This window comes from Salmo salar, chromosome ssa23 (assembly GCF_905237065.1).
Source record: "Salmo salar chromosome ssa23, Ssal_v3.1, whole genome shotgun sequence".
Taxonomy (NCBI): domain Eukaryota; kingdom Metazoa; phylum Chordata; class Actinopteri; order Salmoniformes; family Salmonidae; genus Salmo; species Salmo salar.
In genome coordinates this window covers 42890847-42910148 of record NC_059464.1, presented here as the reverse complement: position 1 = coordinate 42910148, position 19302 = coordinate 42890847, and the positions used below count along the sequence as shown (strand labels likewise).

At 40.7% G+C, this 19302-nt stretch overlaps 1 protein-coding gene across 7 annotated transcripts in view; it reads left to right on the top strand.

Moving 5' to 3' along the window:
* LOC106584683 (unconventional myosin-IXAb) overlaps window positions 1-19302 on the top strand; it is a 294941-nt gene that overhangs the window by 162436 nt on the left and 113203 nt on the right. For all 7 annotated transcript variants that reach the window (XM_045706467.1, XM_045706470.1, XM_045706469.1 and 4 more), the window contains one exon: window positions 14529-14618. In XM_045706467.1, coding sequence (XP_045562423.1) covers window positions 14529-14618 — 90 coding nt within the window. The remainder of the gene's footprint in view (window positions 1-14528; window positions 14619-19302) is intronic.

The window sequence follows — 19302 nt, the reverse complement described above, 5'->3', positions numbered from 1 at the left end:
GCTGGAACCATGCTGAAACCATGCTGGAAACATGCTGAAAACATGCTGAAACCATGCTGGAAACATGCTGAAACCATGCTGAAACCATGCTGGAACCATGCTGGAAACATGCTGGAACGATGCTGGAACCATGCTGGAACCATGCTGGAACCATGCTGAAACCATGCTGGAACCATGCTGAAACCATGCTGGAACCATGCTGAAACCATGCTGGAACCATGCTGAAACCATGCTGGAAACATGCTGAAACCATGCTGAAACCATGCTGGAACCATGCTGGAAACATGCTGAAACCATGCTGGAACCATGCTGGAACCATGCTGAAACCATGCTGGAAACATGCTGGAACCATGCTGAAACCATGCTGGAACGGAGAATGTGACAGGAACATATCTGAGCCTGTACAGTACTGTTCAGATCAGCTCGATAGTGAGAGAAAACGGAATTTATTGTAGTTCCAGTACTCTGTCTCACGCTTGCATCGCAGTGCTAACAAACGCACACAAGTACCTCGTGGGATTGGGCTTGCATTAGACACGCCCACAGCTCCTACATCCTGTGCCCTGCTACACCTCCTAAACCACAGCTCCTACATCCTGTGCCCTGCTACACCTCCTAAACCACAGCTCCTACATCCTGTGCCCTGCTACACCTCCTAAACCACAACTCCTACATCCTGTGCCCTGCTACACCTCCTAAACCACAACTCCTACATCCTGTGCCCTGCTACACCTCCTAAACCACAACTCCTACATCCTGTGCCCTGCTACATCTCCTAAACCACTGCTCCTACATCCTGTGCCCTGCTACACCTCCTAAACCACAGTTCCTACATCCTGTGCCCTGCTACACCTCCTAAACCACAGCTCCTACATCCTGTGCCCTGCTACACCTCCTAAACCACAGCTCCTACATCCTGTGCCCTGCTAAATCTCCTAAACCACAACTCCTACATCCTGTGCCCTGCTCAGCTATGGACTCTAACAATACATTATAACTCTCTCAGCTATGGACTTTAACAATACATCATAACTCTCTCAGCTATAGGCTCTAACAATACATCATAACTCTCTCAGCTATTGACTCTAACAATACATTGTAACTCTCTCAGCTATGGACTCTAACAATACATTGTAACTCTCTCAGCTATGGGCTCTAACAACACATCACTTTTTCCACTGTGGTTTCTCAGCGATGGCCTCTAAGTACTAATACTGGCAGCCAACTGAGAATTTCTCTCACTATGATGTAGTATGTCATTGTCGATTATATAATGGTGCTGTGCTTTAAAGACGGAAGGAGAGCTCCATCAATTGTCATTAGCTGTTATAGGAGGGTAGCTTTCAACCTCTACTTATCCACACTGACATTAAAACCTACATAACACTGTCATAACCATGACACAACTTCTACTTATGCACACTGACATTAAAACCTACATAACACTGTCTTAACCATGACACAACTTCTACTTATGCACACTGACATTAAAACCTACATAACACTGTCATAACCATGACACAACTTCTACTTATGCACACTGACATTAAAACCTACATAACACTGTCATAACCATGACACAACTTCTACTTATGCACACTGACATTAAAACCTACATAACACTGTCATAACCATGACACAACCGCTACTTATGCACACTGACATTAAAACCTACATAACACTGTCATACCCATGACACAACTTCTACTTATGCACACTGACATTAAAACCTACATAACACTGTCATAACCATGACACAACTGCTACTTATGCACACTGACATTAAAACCTACATAACACTGTCATAACCATGACACAACCGCTACTTATGCACACTGACATTAAAACCTACATAACACTGTCATAACCATGACACAACTGCTACTTATGCACACTGACATTAAAACCTACATAACTGTCATAACCATGACACAACCTCTACTTATGCACACTGACATTAAAACCTACATAACACTGTCATAACCATGTCACAACCTCTACTTATGCACACTGACATTAAAACCTACATAACACTGTCATAACCATGACACAACTGCTACTTATGCACACTGACATTAAAACCTACATAACACTGTCATAACCATGACACAACTGCTACTTATGCACACTGACATTAAAACCTACATAACACTGTCATAACCATGACACAACCGCTAGCTCAGGTCAGTTTACTGTAAATATGCTGACCGAAGCCTAGTTGGCGTCGTGCTGTTCTCATTTACCTCCAGAGTGAGGGATTGTCTACCCCCCGGGACACAAACCACCAGCATTAGCAAGCTACCCTTTAGAGTCGCTGACAAAACCAGGGACGCAACTTTCACTAGGGACTGTGAAAGTTATCATTGGAATGTGATACAAAATGAGGCAAGTGTGTGCTTTAGGACCGTGCGGACTCCTCAGAGCGGTCGGGTAGGCTGTTTGGAGCGTTTATCTGACTGGATTAAAAAAAAATATATATATGTTATGACAGTGTTATGTAGGTTTTAATGTCAGTGTGCATAAGTAGCAGTTGTGTCATGGTTATGACAGTGTTATGTAGGTTTTAATGTCAGTGTGGATAAGTAGCGGTTGAAAGCTATATATATATATACATATATGTTATTCCCCCTCCCACTTCTAAAAGTGCTCTTGGACAAAACAGTGACCAAAGTGTGTCGGAATGCCTGACAACTATGCCACAGGGTGTTATGCAAAAAGGGGAACTGTTTTTTTTTGTTTTTTTTTAAGGGAGTCGTTTTGTGCCGCCAGTGAGGAACATGTGACTCATGTGACCTTGAGATGTGAGATAACGCACATGTTCGCCACGTGTTCCGGGTCAGTGGGAATAGAAGCACCATGAAGGGAAATACTGGGGTTTCTCAATGCTCTGGTACCGTAGACACAGTGGCATGTTAGTCAAACAAGGTCAGGGTTTTCTGCCTTAAAGCTAGAATCTGCAGTTTAAACAAGTTTTGTTTTGCATGGCCCAGGTGGATGTAGATTTCACGTAAGGACCAATGGAATGGTCTAAAAATGAGCAAACTCCTCCCACCCGAGCAGTGGCGTAGCCAGATAATTTTTGGGGATAGGCATTTTTTCTATTTGTTTATTACATTTATTTTGCGATGTGCACCGTATATTATTTCGTAAAACAATAGTTTTATTCTAGTGCGTAGTACTCGGAGCAACCTCGTTACATATACAAATAATGACCTATCCCAGCATATTAAAATAAGACAGTAACTTTAGACCAGTTGCCAACAACATAAAACTGGTCTTCAGGCGCCCTTTAATCTCGATGGGAAACAAGCCTATATTTGATGTTACCCCGGCGGACAGTAGGACTATAAAAAGTACCTTTAGTAGACGTATCAATAAGTCGTGACCTACATCACAAGGAGCAGACGGCGAGGCTTTGAGTTGAATCTGGTGATGATTTCATCATAATCCAGTGTATCTGTCAGTTCACGCTCAAAAGACAGCAACCTGAAGTGGTTCAGCCGGGCGCTTGTCATTGATGTGCGAAGACGATTCTTTTATATCCTAGTTGTTGTTGAGAAAAGTCTCTCCACACTGCATGATGTCATTGGAAGTGTGACAATGATCCTTAATAACCTCTTGCATCTAGACGTTACGCTAGCGGAACGCCTCGCCAAATATCCAATGGAAGAACGTGGCACGAAATACAAATACCTAAAAAATGCAATAATTTAAATTTTTCAACCATACGACTATTTTACACCATTTGAAAGATAAGACTCTTGTTAATCCAACCACATTGTCCGATTTCAAAAAGGCTTTACAGCTTAAGCAAAACATTAGATTATGTTAGGAGAGTACACAGCCAAAAATAATCACACAGCCATTTTCAAAGCAAGCATATATGTCACAAAAACCCAAAACACAGCTAAATACAGCACTAACCTTTGATGATCTTCATCAGATGACACTCCTAGGACATTATGTTATACAATATATGCATGTTTTGTTCAATCAAGTTCATATTTATATAAAAAACTGCTTTTTACATTAGCATGTGATGTTCAGAACTAGCATTCCCACCCAAAACTTCCAGTGAATTTACTAAATTACTCATCATAAACGTTGACAAAATACATAACAATTATTTTAAGAATTATAGATACAGAACTCCTTTATGCAATCGCTATGTCAGATTTTAAAATAGCTTTTCGGCGAAAGCACATTTTGCAATATTCTGAGTACAAAGCTCAGCCATCACAGGCTAGCTATTCAGACACCCGCCAACTTCGGGGCTCACTAAACTCAGAATTACTATTATAAAAATGGTATTACCTTTGCTGTTCTTCATCAGAATGCACTCCCAGGACTGCTACTTCCACAACAAATGTTGTTTTTGTTCCAATCCATAGTTATGTCCAAATACCCCCGTTTTGTTTGTGCATTCAGGTCACTATCCAAAGGGTAATGCGCGAGCACATTTCCAGGACAAAGAATTCAAAATGTTCCATTACCGTACTTAGAAGCATGTCAAACGCTGTTTAAAATCAATTTTTATGCTATTTTTCTTGTAAAATAGCGATAATATTCCAACCGGACAATGCTGTATTCATTCAAAGAGGAAAATAAAAAATGGCGTGATCTTGTGAACGCGCATCTCCAATCTCTTTGTCACCATGCAGTCCACTGACAAACTGTGCTCCTGTTATCTGCCCAGAGACAGGAGACGCCTCAATCTGGTTTCTGAAGGCTTTAGAGAGCCAATGGAAGCCTTAGAAAGTGTCACGTAACAGCTCAGATACTGTAGTTTTGATAGAGAAGCAACAGAAGGACTACAAATTCGCAGACAGGCCACTTCCTGCTTGGAATCTTCTCAGGTTTTTTCCTGCCATATGAGTTCTGTTATGCTCACAGACACCATTCAAACAGTTTTAGAAACTTTAGTGTTTTCTATCCAAATCTACTAATTATATGCATATTCTAGTTTCTGGGCAAGAGTAGTAACCAGTTTAAATCGGGTCCGTTTTTTATCCGGCAGTGAAAATACTGCCCCCTATCCCAGACAGGTTAACAGAGAGTTTATATTAGGGAAAATATCATCAGGGCAGCTGTCAAGTACACTCATTATGGAGGAAAAGTCACACTTTCCCATGTTCATTTTGCGACTCAACTGCTGAATAAAAACAGTGAATTCAGCATCCTCAATTGATATTGCATAATGATCGCATGTGGTCTTCAGCTGCTCTTTAAGGCCGCAGGTTTGGGATTCTTTGGAAAAGGAGGCTGCCGCTTGCATGATCCCATATGTGTCTTCTTGAAATCTTGAGTTCAACTCAGTAATCTGTCTGTCTAGAATACTGTTCCAACGTTGCCTCAGGTCACTGTCACTCTTGATGCTGGATGTTTTCCCTAATGAAGTTGTGACAACACTGTCTGCCAATTTTACAGGCAGTTTTCGCTGCCGTGATGCACTCGCATCCCAAGTACTAATATCATGCTTAATCATCATCTCTTCAGTTAGCTTGAGAACATTATCAAAGTCTCCCCCTGAGTTATCTCTGAACGTAGAAAATCTGCTTTTGAGGATTTCAATTAAACCAATACAGTCCGTCACAGATAATGTAGAGCTTTGTAATCCCTTCGTCGCAAAATCACTAGTGTCAAACTATTTACTAAACGTGACTAACAGGAATAAATACGTCTTGTTCTGGATTTGTTGTAAGAGGGCATCGGCTTCTAATTTGGTTTGTCCACAAGCCTCTGAAAACTCTGCAAGAACCTCTAAAAATGACATCTAGCAATAACAGCACTTTACTCACAGACCCTGGTTTTGAACTCCACCGTGGATCTTTCTAGCTCGGTACATGAGTCTAATCTGGATGCAACTCTTTCTGTACTTCTATGAATCCAGCATGTCTGTGGGATCCACTCATAAATGTGTGTAGCTGATTTATTACTTTGTAAAGAAAAGGTCCCGACACTTTTGCCGCGGGGCACAGAACCAAATTCAGACGGTGGGAGTTGCAATGCACATATACCGCTTGCTTAAATGTTTGCTTTAGTAGGACATGTACCCCTCCTCTGTTCCCTGACATGACTGAAGCGCCATCGAAACAAAAACCCACACAGAGTGGGATCCAACTCCAGGGGTTGCAACACTTACAGTATTTTCCCAGAAATTCCTTGTTCAGACAAATCAGCGGTTTCCATAAACCCAACAGCTCTTTTCTTTAATCATTCCAGCATGAATGTATCAGATGCACACAGCAGTAAGTTCTTGTTTAGATTGATCTTTATATTCATCTGCTACTTTGGCAAAATACGTGGAAGGCGCAGAATGAACTTGATCGTTTATCCTCCACAGTAACATTGAAGCTGCACAGTCCAGCAACTCGTTCTGAAGTTCGGGGCTCATAAGCGTGGCATTGTGAGGTAGCTCATTGAGCCTGTTTTTTGTATTTCTGAGTCATACTTTGAGATGAAATTGAAGATTTCTAGAAAGTTACTTTTTGTTGATTGCCTCTTCGGTTTCTCTATGACCTCTGAGTGGAATATCCTGCTTTTCACACATTAGAACAATATCTATGACCACTTTAACATGTGCACGGTTTCTTTCTATGAAATCCATGTTTGCATCACCATGTATTTGGTTCAACACAGTCCCACGACTTCTAGGCCCATGGGTCGCCTTGTAGGATTCACATTTTGCATGGGCACTAGCATGTAATTTGCTATTCTCGTGTTTGCAGCAAGCATTTCTTGTGAGTTTCCAGTTTTTAAATCCATCTCGTACAAATCTGAATTTGATATTTGCCCCAGGAAAGTGCCTACAAAACTTACAATAAATTGCATCTTTTGCTTTACTATACTCAAGCCACACGAACTGGTCATACCACCTTGAAGAGAAGCGGCGTGATTTGCCATTTATCATACTTGAAGGGAACTTTGCTAGCTTTGGTTGACAGGCTGGTTCATCAACGGCAGACAAATCTGTTGGTGGACCGACTGCATGTTCACCCCAGCCCGCAGCATCAAGAACGAGAGGAGACTGTGGGGTAGGCAAGCTTGCCAGGCTCAACGTGGCATTGGCGGTTGTGATGGCGATTGTGGTTGTTTCTATCCTGGCGTCACCTGTTAATGTCTCATTCTGGAAGCGATCGGTAGATTGATCCAAATTATTTTCTGACACACACTCCTTTTCCTCCAGATGTCTTTTTTTGAAAAACCTAACGATCGATATATATTTATATTGAAGAATAATAATAACTTTTTTGGGGGGGGTAGGCCTGAGATCAAACCCTACCCGTGGCTACGTCGCTGCACCCGAGGCACCCGGTCATGCAAAACGAACTCGACCATTGACTGTATGTTGGGTTCAGATTGTAAACTGTCATGGTCAAAACATATAGATTCAATGGTTGTAAAGATGGGGAGAGGTCTGTCCGTAATAAAGAGATGCTCTGCTTTTTTGACACCACACTCCACAAAGCAGGTCCTGCAGGCTCTAGTTTTATCTTATCTTGATTATTGTCCAGTCATGTGGTCAAGTGCTGCAAAGAAAGACCTAGAACAGAGCAGCACGTCTTGCTCTTCATTGTAATCAGAGGGATGATATTAACACTATGCATGCCAGTCTCTCTTGGCTATGAGTTGAGGAGAGACTGACTGCATCAATTCTTGTTTTTATAAGAAACATTTATGTGTTGGAAATTCCAAATTGTTTGCATAGTCAACTTACACACAGCTCTGACACACACACACTTACCCCACCAGACATGCCAGCAGGGTTTTTTTCACAGTCCCCAAATCCAGAACAAATTCCAGAAAGCGTACAGTATTATATAGAGCCATTATTGCATGGAACTTCCTTCCATTTCATATTGCTCACATGAAAAGCAAACCTAGTTTAAAAAAAACGGATAAAGCAACATCTATTTGACCTAGATAGTTTGTGTGTACAGTCGTGGCCAAAAGTTTTGAGAATGACACAAATATTAATTTTCACAAAGTTTGCTGCTTCAGTGTCTTTAGATATTTTTGTCAGATGTTACTATGGAATACTGAAGTATAATTACAAGCATTTCATAAGTGTCAAATGCTTTTATTGACAATTACATGAAGTTGATGCAAAGAGTCAATATTTGCAGTGTTGACCCTTCTTTTTCAGACCTCTGCAATCCGCCCTGGCATGCTGTCAATTAACTTCTGGGCAATATCCTGACTGATGGCAGCCCATTTTTGCATAATCAATGCTTTGAGTTTGTCAGAATTTGTGGGGTTTTGTTTGTCCACCCGCCTCTTGAGGATTGACCACAAGTTCTCAATGGGATTAAGGTCTGGAGAGTTTCCTGGCCATGGACCCAAAATGTCGATGTTTTGTTCCCCGAGCCACTTAGTTATCACTTTTGCCTTATGGCAAGGTGCTCCATCTTGCTGGAAAAGGCATTGTTTGTCACCAAACTGTTCCTGGATGGTTGGGAGAAGTTGCTCTCGGAGGATGTGTTGGTACCATTCTTTATTCATGGCTGTGTTCTTAGGCAAAATTGTGAGTGAGCCCACTCCCTTGGCTGAGAAGCAACCCCACACATGAATGGTGTCAGGATGCTTTACTGTTGGCATGACACAGGACTGATGGTAGCGCTCACCTTGTCTTCTCCAGACAAGCTTTTTTCCGGATGCCCCAAACAATCGGAAAGGGGATTCATCAGAGAAAATGACTTTACCCCAGTCCTCAGCAGTCCAATCCCTGTACCTTTTGCAGAATATCAGTCTGTCCCTGATGTTTTTCCTGGAGAGAAGTGGCTTCTTTGCTGCCCTTCTTGACACCAGGCCATCCTCCAAAAGTCTTCGCCTCACTGTACGTGCAGATGCACTCACACCTGCCTGCTGCCATTCCTGAGCAAGCTCTGTACTGGTGGTGCCCCGATCCCGCAGCTGAATCAACTTTAGGAGACGGTCCTGGTGCTTGCTGGACTTTCTTGGGCGCCCTGAAGCCTTCTTCACAACAATTGAACCGCTCTCCTTGAAGTTCTTGATGATCCGATAAATGGTTGATTTAGGTGCAATCTTACTGGCAGCAATATCCCTTTTTGTGCAAAGCAATGACGACGGCACATGTTTCCTTGCAGGTAACCATGGTTGACAGAGGAAGAACAATGATTCCAAGCACCACCCTCCTTTTGAAGCTTCCAGTCTGTTATTCGAACTCAATCAGCATGACAGAGTGATCTCCAGCCTTGTCCTCATCAACACTCACACCTGTGTCAACGAGATAATCACTAACATGATGTCAGCTGGTCCTTTTGTGGCAGAGCTGAAATGCAGTGTAAATGTTTTTGGGGATTCAGTTAATTTGCATGGCAAAGAGGGACTTTGCAATTAATTGCAATTCATCTGATCACTCTTCATAACATTCTGGTGTATATGCAAATTGCCATCATACAAACTGAGGCAGCAGACTTTGTGAAAATTAATAGTTGTGTCATTGTGAAAACTTTTGGCCATGACTGTCTGTTTTGAATGTAGACTACGTGTGCCTTTTTTAAATTGATGTAGTTTTGTCCTTGTGCTGTTATTTTCTATTAACTAACGATTCTAGATTTAATGGGATAGGTCACCTGATTCTATCGTTAACGGGATAGGTCACCTGATTCTAGATTTAACGGGATAGTTCACATGATTCTAGTTTTAACGGGACAGGTCACCTGATTCTAGATTTAACGGGACAGGTCACCTGATTCTAGTTTTAACGGGACAGGTCACCTGATTCTAGATTTAACGGGACAGTTCACCTGATTCTAGTTTTAACGGGACAGGTCACCTGATTCTATCTTTAACGGGATAGGTCACCTGATTCTAGCTTTAACGGGACAGGTCACCTGATTCTATCTTTAACGGGACAGTTCACCTGATTTGCATTTTTTACATCTACTTAGTTATGCAATTCATTTATAGACAAGTGTGTCGTCAACTGAGGATTAGGATTAGTTTACTTGGTTAGAGATAAGCATTAGCACTAGTGTCTACTGTAAAACAATGGGAGTGATATAGCTGCTAGCGCTTTCCTAAAAGTAAACTCAAAAACGACTAACATAAGCAGTAAATATCTACCCCCTTCAGAACATAACATAGTATCAATTTCAATAAATTCCCTGGTTTCCAGAAATCCTGGTTGGAGGATTTTGGATTTCCTGTTTTTTACCTTCTGATTCTGGGAACCTTCCAACTGGGATTTTGGTAAAACCAGGGAATGTATTTATTGTGTAACCCTAACAGTATCATACCATGGGTGAACTGTCTGTCACCAATTCATCATCTAAACTCTGCAAAAAAGAAACATCCCTTTTTCAGGACAGTCTTTCAAAGATAAATCGTAAAAATCCAAATAATTTCACAGATCTTCATTGTAAAGTGTTTAAACACTGTTTCCCATGCTTGTTCAATGAACCATAAACAATTAATGAACATGCACCTATGAAACGGTCGTTAAGAAACTAACAGCTTACAGACGGTAGGCAATTAAGGTCAGAGTTAAGAAAACGTAGTACACTAAAGAGGCCTTTCTACTGACTCTGAAAAACAGCAAAAGAAAGATGCCCAGGGTCCCTGTTCATCTGCGTGAACGTGCCTTAGGCATGCTGCAAGGAGGCATGAGGACTGCAGATGTGGCCAGGGCAATAAATTGCAATGTCTGTACTGTGAGACGCCTAAGACAGCGCTACAGGGAGACAGGATGGACAGCTGATCGTCCTCGCAGTGGCAGACCACGTGTAACAACACCTGCACAGGATCGGTACATCCGAACATCACACCTGCAGGACAGGTACAGGATGGCAACAACAACTGCCCGAGTTACACCAGGAATGCACGATCCCTCCATCAGTGCTCAGACTGTCCGCAATAGGCTGAGATAAGCAGGACTGAGGCTTGTAGGCCTGTTGAAAGGCAAGTCCTCACCAGACATCACCGGCAACAACGTCGCCTATGGGCACAAACCCACTGTCGCTGGACCAGACAGGACCTGCAAAAAGTGCTCTTCACTGACGAGTCGCAGTTTTGTCTCAACAGGGGTGATGGTCGGATTTGCGTTTATCGTCGAAGGAATGAGCGTTACACCGAGGCCTGTACTCTGGAGCGGGATCGATTTGGAGATGGAGGGTCCGTCATGGTCTGGGGCGGTGTGTCACAGCATCATCGGACTGAGCTTGTTGTTATTGCAGGCAATCTCAACACTGTGCGTTACAGGGAAGACATCCTCCTCCCTCATGTAGGCTCATCCTGACATGACCCTCCAGCATGACAATGCCACCAGCCATACTGCTCATTCTGTGCGTGATTTCCTGTAAGACAGGAATGTCAGTGTTCTGCCATGGCCAGCAAAGAGCCCAGATCTCAATCCCATTGAGCATGTCTGGGACCTGTTGGATCGGAGGGTGAGGGCTAGGGCCATTCCCCCCAGAAATGTCCGGGAACTTGCAGTTGCCTTGGTGGAAGAGTGGGGTAACATCTCACAGCAAGAACTGGCAAATCTGGTGCAGTCCATGAGGAGGAGATGCACTGCAGTACTTAATGCAGTTGGTGGCCGCACCAGATACTGACTGTTACTTTTGATTTTGACCCCCCCCCCTTTGTTCAGGGACACATTATTCCATTTCTGTTAGTCACATGTCTGTGGAACTTGTTCAGTTTATGTCTAGGTTGTTGAATCTTGTTATGTTCATACAAATATTCACACATGTTAAGTTTGCTGTAAATAAACGCTGTTGACAGTGAGAGGACGTTTCTTTTTTTGCTGAGTTAATGTGTTTATTACTACACTGTGTTGTCGCGTGAGCAGCACTTTCTTCAGGGAATGCTATTGGGTTGTAGTGTCGACTGATGCATGAATGGTAATATGACTGGCTCGGATACCCTGTTTCCTGTTGGGGCAGAACAGGAAGAGAGAGTGGAGCAGTGTCAGATGGAAAAGATGATAGACTGGATCCTCTGGCCGGACCTCAGGGTCCCAGGAGAGCTAGGCTTGGTTGAGCTAGTAGTATTGAGTGATGCAACTGTGACAGTAACACAGTTCCAGGATCAGTTCTGGCTCGGTCTGTGTCACAGCCATTGTTACAATGGGAATTAGAAAAGCTGACTCCAAACCAGTGCTCCAGTGCTTTATAGCACATCTCCCAATTGCTTGATTGAGAAATGTATTAACGTAACAGCACAGAAGATTTTTAAGTCCTGTTACCATGCAGAACTGACCAATCAGTGAGAAGTAGAATTAGCTCGACACCCAGTTGGGGATTACCAGGAAGTATGAAATAAATCAGATTAGTTCCCCCCTCAAATGCAGCTGTTTACAGTACAGACCATTATAAAGACCATTATAAAGACTATTTTACATGCCATTATAAAGACTATTTTACAGACTATTATAAAGACCATTTTAAACACCATTTTAAACACCATTATAAAGACCATTTTAAACACCATTTTAAACACCATTATAAAGACCATTTTAAAGACTATTTTACAGACCCTTATAAAGACTATTTTACAGACCATTATAAAGACTATTTTACAGACCCTTATAAAGACTATTTTACAGACCATTATAGACTATTTTACAGACTATTATAAACACCATTTTAAACACCATTATAAAGACCATTTTAAACACCATTATAAATACCATTTTAAAGACCATTTTAAAGAACATTATAAAGACTATTTTACAGACCATTATAAAGACCATTTTACAGACCATTATAAAGACTATTTTACAGACCATTATAAAGGCCATTATAAAGACTATTTTAAACACCATTATAAAGACTATTTTAAACACCATTATAAAGACCATTATAAAGACTATTTTACAGACCATTATAAAGACTATTTTACAGAACCATTATAAAGACTATTTTACAGACCATTATAAAGACCATTTTAAACACCATTATAAAGACCATTATAAAGACTATTTTACAGACCATTATAAAGACTATTTTACAGAACCATTATAAAGACTATTTTACAGACTATTATAAAGACCATTTTAAATATAAAGACCATTATAAAGACCATTTTAAAGAACATTATAAAGACCATTTTAAAGACCATTTTAAACGCCATTATAAAGTCTATTATAAAGACTATTTTACAGACCGTTATAAAGACCATTATAAAGACCATTTTAAACACTATTATAAAGACTATTTTACAGACCATTAAAGACTATTTTACAGACCATTTTAAACACCATTATAAAGACCATTATAAAGACCATTATAACAACCATTATAAAGACTATTTTACAGACCATTATAAAGACTATTTTGCAGAACCATTATAAAGACCATTTTAAATACCATTATAAAGACCATTTTAAACACCATTATAAAGACTATTATAAAGACTATTTTACAGACTGTTATGAAGACCATTATAAAGACTATTTTACAGACCATTATAAAGACTATTTTACAGACCATTTTAAACACCATTATAAAGACCAATATAAAGACCATTATAAAAAACATTATAAAGACTATTTTACAGACCATTATAAAGACCATTTTAAACACCATTATAAAGACTATTTTACAGACCGTTATGAAGACCATTATAATGACTATTTTACAGACCATTATAAAGACTATTTTACAGACCATTATAAAGACCATTTTAAACACCATTATAAAGACCATTATAAAGACCATTATAAAGACTATTTTACAGACCATTATAAAGACTATTTTACAGAACCATTATAAAGACTATTTTACAGACTCTTATAAAGACCATTTTAAACACCATTATAAAGACCATTATAAATATAAAGACCATTATAAAGACCATTTTAAAGAACATTATAAAGACCATTTTAAAGACCATTTTAAACGCCATTATAAAGACTATTATAAAGACTATTTTACAGACCGTTATAAAGACCATTATGAAGACCATTTTAAACACCATTATAAAGACTATTATAAAGACTATTTTACAGACCATGAAAGACTATTTTACAGACCATTTTAAACACCATTATAAAGACCATTATAAAAACCATTATAAAGACTATTATAAAGACTATTTTACAGACCATTATGAAGACCATTATAAAGACTATTTTACAGACCATTATAAAGACTATTTTACAGACCATTATAAAGACCATTTTAAACACCATTATAAAGACCATTATAAAGACCATTATAAAGACTATTTTACAGACCGTTATGAAGACCATTATAAAGACTATTTTACAGACCATTATAAAGACCATTTTAAAGACTATTTTAAAGACCATTATAAAGGAGGTAACTGACAGAAATAGCTGTTAGTCGCCCCACTCCCATAATCCCAGTGGATGGATGAGTGGTCAGATGTGTGTGCAGTGACATCTGCCTCTCTCAATGAGCTGTCTGCTGGGGCTAAGGCCTGTGTGTATGTTCTGCTCTATATAAGAAGCTAACCATGTCAGTGTCAGTCAGAAAGGAAGGGGGCTGTTGTTATCTAGACTGACTGACTGACCTGTGTCCTTGAACTTGTCTTTGAAGGTGAAGGAGGAGATGCTGTTCGAGGCTCTGACCACCAGGAAGACGGTGACGGTGGGAGAGAGGCTGATCGTTCCGTACAAACTGGCCGAGGTGAGCACAACATTTCCCACTCTGCTTACGATAACAAACATTACCACAACAAAATATAATAACACAACTGTACCAAATCACACAGACGGCTTTGAACCCTATCTGACCCAAAGTGACATCATCACGGCCTCAGAACTTCAGAACTCTCCTACGGAATGGAGGGACATCATTTATACAGTTCTGTTTATGAATTGCTGAGGACTCTCCTTTTTTGTTTGTATTTGCTTTGCTGACGCCAAAACTCAAAAGGCTTTTGTAGTCAACGGGGGGGAAGGTGTACAGTCAAAGATTGTCTTATATTGACAAGACAAGCGACCACTCCAACAATGGAAATACATGTCCTCAAAGATGGAAGGCAGGCGGGAGGAGGCGAGATCAGGTGGGACCATTCTAGCCAATGAGAGGGCAGATACACGTGTGAACAACAGGCCATAGATATAGGTAGAGGACTTATCTTTGTGTTTGTACCATTATAGCGTCTGTGACAGCATGGGCAGTGCCATTGAGGCTATCTCCATTTTAAAGTAGTCAGTTTTCTTCTTCATTGGCTAATTACTCCCAACTCATAGGAATCCCCACCCAGTTGACTACTTTAAAATGGTAGAAGCCCTCAATGGCAATGTCCATGCTAAAACAGGTTATAAAGCTAAAACAGGTTATATCTATCACAACAGACACAACTCGGATATGAAGTAGTTTTATTTTTTCTCCCAAAGTTGACGAAATGCCACGTGCGTCCACTTATATCAGTGCATTTGTAACAACCTAACCGTTACGAAACTTCCATTCCATCAAATAAGCCTCATGTAGCAAATTAGCAATTACTTTTATCGTTGACCAAATTTGACACTCATTGACCAACATACAAAAATTCCTCACATTGTGGGCTTATTTTCGAGGACAGATTTTGGGCAGAGTAAAATCTCCCGTGTGGCTCAGTTGGTAAAACCTCCCGTGTGGCTTAGTTGGTAGAGCATTACACTTGCATCGCCAGGGTTGTGGGTTTGATTCCCAAGAGTGGACCTTCCTACTGTAAGCCACTCTGGATAAGAATGTCTGCTAAATGACTAAAATGTAAAATCCCAAAAGGCCTCAAGTAAGCAAAACAGAGTGGCTTTGTTTGGTTGCAGAATGCATCAGCGGCCAGGGATTGTGAGGGGCAGTCTCAGGAGGATTTGTTCTGGCGCCGCTGCCTCAGGGTTGTGTTGTTGGTGGTCTCTTCCTCTGTGACTTCCTGTTTCCTGTGAGATTTACTAATGTGGCATGTTTCAGTCTGTTTTCTTCTGTTTTGTGCATAATGAACACGGCCCAGGTCAATTTAACTAACATTAGCTATCAACGGTTTCATACTAGTTCCTTTTTTCGCTCTCTGTCTGTCTTTGACTGGAATATACAGTCAAATGTAAAGTTTGGGCCAGAAACCAAATCCTGTCAGCTCCCCTGATATCTAGCTTTAAGCACCAGCTGTCAGAGCAGCTCACAGATCACTGCACCTGTACATAGCCCATCTGTAAACAGCCCATCTATCTACCTACCTCATCCCCATACTGTATTTATTCATTTATCTTGCTCCTTTGCACCCCAGTATCTCTACTTGCACATTCATCTTCTGCACATCTACCATTCCAGTGTTTAATTGCTATATTGTAATTACTTCGCCACCATGGCCTATTTATTGCCTTAACTCATTTGCACTCACCGTATATAGACTTGTTTTCTTTTGTTCTACTGTATTATTGACTGTATGTTTTGTTTATTCCATGTGTAACTCTGTGTTGTTGTATGTGTTGAATTGCTATGCTTTATCTTGGCCAGGTCGCAGTTGTAAATGAGAACTTGTTCTCAACTAGCCTACCTGGTTAAATAAAGGTGAAATAAATAAAAATAAAAATATATCATTTGACAACCCCCACACATCCACTGAGGACACACAAAAGCCAGAGATTGTGCTCATCATTGACTCAAATGGCAAATACAGTTAAAGTCGGAAGTTAACATACACTTATGTTAGTCATTAAAACTCGTTTTTCAACCACTCCACATATTTCTTGTCAACAAACTATAGTTTTGGCAAGTCGGTTATGACATCTACTTTGTGCATGACACAAGTAATATTTCCAACAACTGTTTACAGACAGATTATTTCACTTATAATTCAATGTATCACAATTCCAGTGGGTCAGAAGTTTACATAGACTAAGTTGACTGTGCCTTTAAACAGCTTGGAAAATTCCAGAAAATTATGTCATGGCTTTAGAAGCTTCTGATAGGCTAATTGACATCATTTGAGTCAATTGGAGGTGTACCTGTGGATGTATTTCAAGGCATACCTTCAAACTCACTGCCTCTTTGCCTGACATCATGGGAAAATCAAAGTATAAACGCAAGTATTAACACCATGGGACCACGCAGCCGTCATACCGCTCAGGAAGGAGACGCATTCTGTCTCCTAGAGATGAACGTACTTTGGTGTGAAAAGTGCAAATCAATCCCAGAACAACAGCAAAGGACCTTGTGAAGGTGCTGGAGGAAACAGGTACAAAAGTATCTATGTCCACAGTAAAACGAGTCCTATATTGACATAACCTGAAAGGCTTCTCAGCAAGGAAGAAGCCACTGCTCCAAAAACCGCCATAAAAAAGCCAGACTATGGTTTCCAACTCCACATGGGGACAAAGATCGTACTTTTTGGAGAAATGTCCTCTAGTCTGATGAAACAAAAATAGAACTGTTTGGCATAATGACCATCGTTATGTTTGGAAGAAAAAGGGGGAGGCTTGCAAGCCGAAGAACATCATCCCAACCGTGAAGCACGGGGTAGCAGCATGATGTTGTGGGGGTGCTTTGCTGCAGGAGGGACTGCTGTGCTTCACAAAATAGATGGCGTCATGAGGAAGGAAAATTATGTGGATATATTGAAACAACATCTCAAGACATCAGTCAGGAAGTTAAAGCTTGGTCGCAAATGGGTCTTCCAAATGGACAGTGACAACAAAGTCAAGGTATTGGAGTGGCCATCACAAAGCCCTGACCTCAATCCTATAGAAAATTTGTGAGCAGAACTGAAAAAGCGTGTGCGAGCAAGGAGGCCTACAAACTTGACTCACTTACACCAGCTCTGTCAGGAGGAATGGGCCAAAATTCACCCAACTTATTGTGGGAAGCTTGTAGAACGCTACCTGAAATGTTTGACCCATGTTAAACAATTTAAAGGAAATGCTACCAAATACTAGTAGAGTGTATGTGAACTTCTGACCCACTGGGAATGTGATGAAAGAAATAAAAGCTGAAATATCATTCAACTATTATTCTGACATTTCACATTCTTAAAATAAAGTGGTGGTCTTAACTGACCTAAGACAGGGAATTTTACTAGGATTAAATGTCAGGAATTGTGAAAAAAAACAACAAAAAAAAAAGGCGAAGTCTTCTCATCCTTTGTTGATTTCGACTCAGTTTGGCATGAAGGCCTGCTATACAAATTGATGAAAAGTGGTGTTGGGGGAAAAATATACGATATTATAAAATCCATGTACACAAACAAAATTGGCAAAAAACACACATTTATTTCCACAGGGCCATGGGGTGAGACAGGGATGAAGCTTAAGCCCCACCCTCTTCAACAAATATATCATGAATTGGCGAGGGCACTAGAACAGTCTGCAGCACCCGGCCTCACCATACTAGAATCTGAAGACAAATGTCTACTGTTTGCTGATGATCTGGTGCTTCTGTCCCCAACCAAGGAGGGCCTACAGCAGCACCTAGATCTTCTGCACATATACTGTCAGACCTGGGCCCTGACAGTAAATCTCAGGAAGACAAAAACAATGGTGATCCAAAAAAGGTCCAGTTGCCAGGGCCACGAATACAAATTCCATCTAGACACCGTTGCCCTAGAGCACACAAAAAACTATACATACCTCTGCCTAAACATCAGCGCCACTGGTAACTTCCACAAAGGCAAGGCAAGAAGGGCCTTTTATGCCATCAAAAGTAACATAGAATTCGACATACCAAAGAATTCACAAAATTGGACAAACAACAAATTGAGACTGCATGCAGATTTCTGCAAAAATATCCTTTGTGTACAACGTAAAACACCAAATAATGCATGCAGAGCAAAATTAGGCCGATACCCTCTAATTATCAAAATCCAGAAAAGAACTGTTCAATTCTACAACCACTTAAAACGGCAGCGATTCCCAAACCTTCCATAACAAAGCCATCACCTACAGAGAAATTAACCTGGAGGAGAGCCCCCTAAGCAAGCTGGTCCTGAGGCTCTGTTCACAAACACACCCCACAGAGCCCCAGGACAGCAACACAATTAGACCCAACCAAATCATGAGAAAACTAAAAGATAATTACTTGACACATTGGAAAGAATTTACAAAAAAGCAAAGCAAACTAGAATGCTATTTGGCCCTAAACAGGGAGAACACAGTGGCAGAATACCTGCCCACTGTGACTGACCCAAAATTAAGGAACGCTTTGACTATGTACAGACTCAGTGAGCATAGCCTTGCTATTGAGAAAGGACGAAGGCAGACCTGGCTCTCAAGAGAAGACACACTATGTGCACACTGCCCACAAAATGAAATGGAAACTGAGATGCACTTCCTAACCTCCTGACAAATGTATGACCATATTAAAGAGACATATTTCCCTCAGATTACACAGA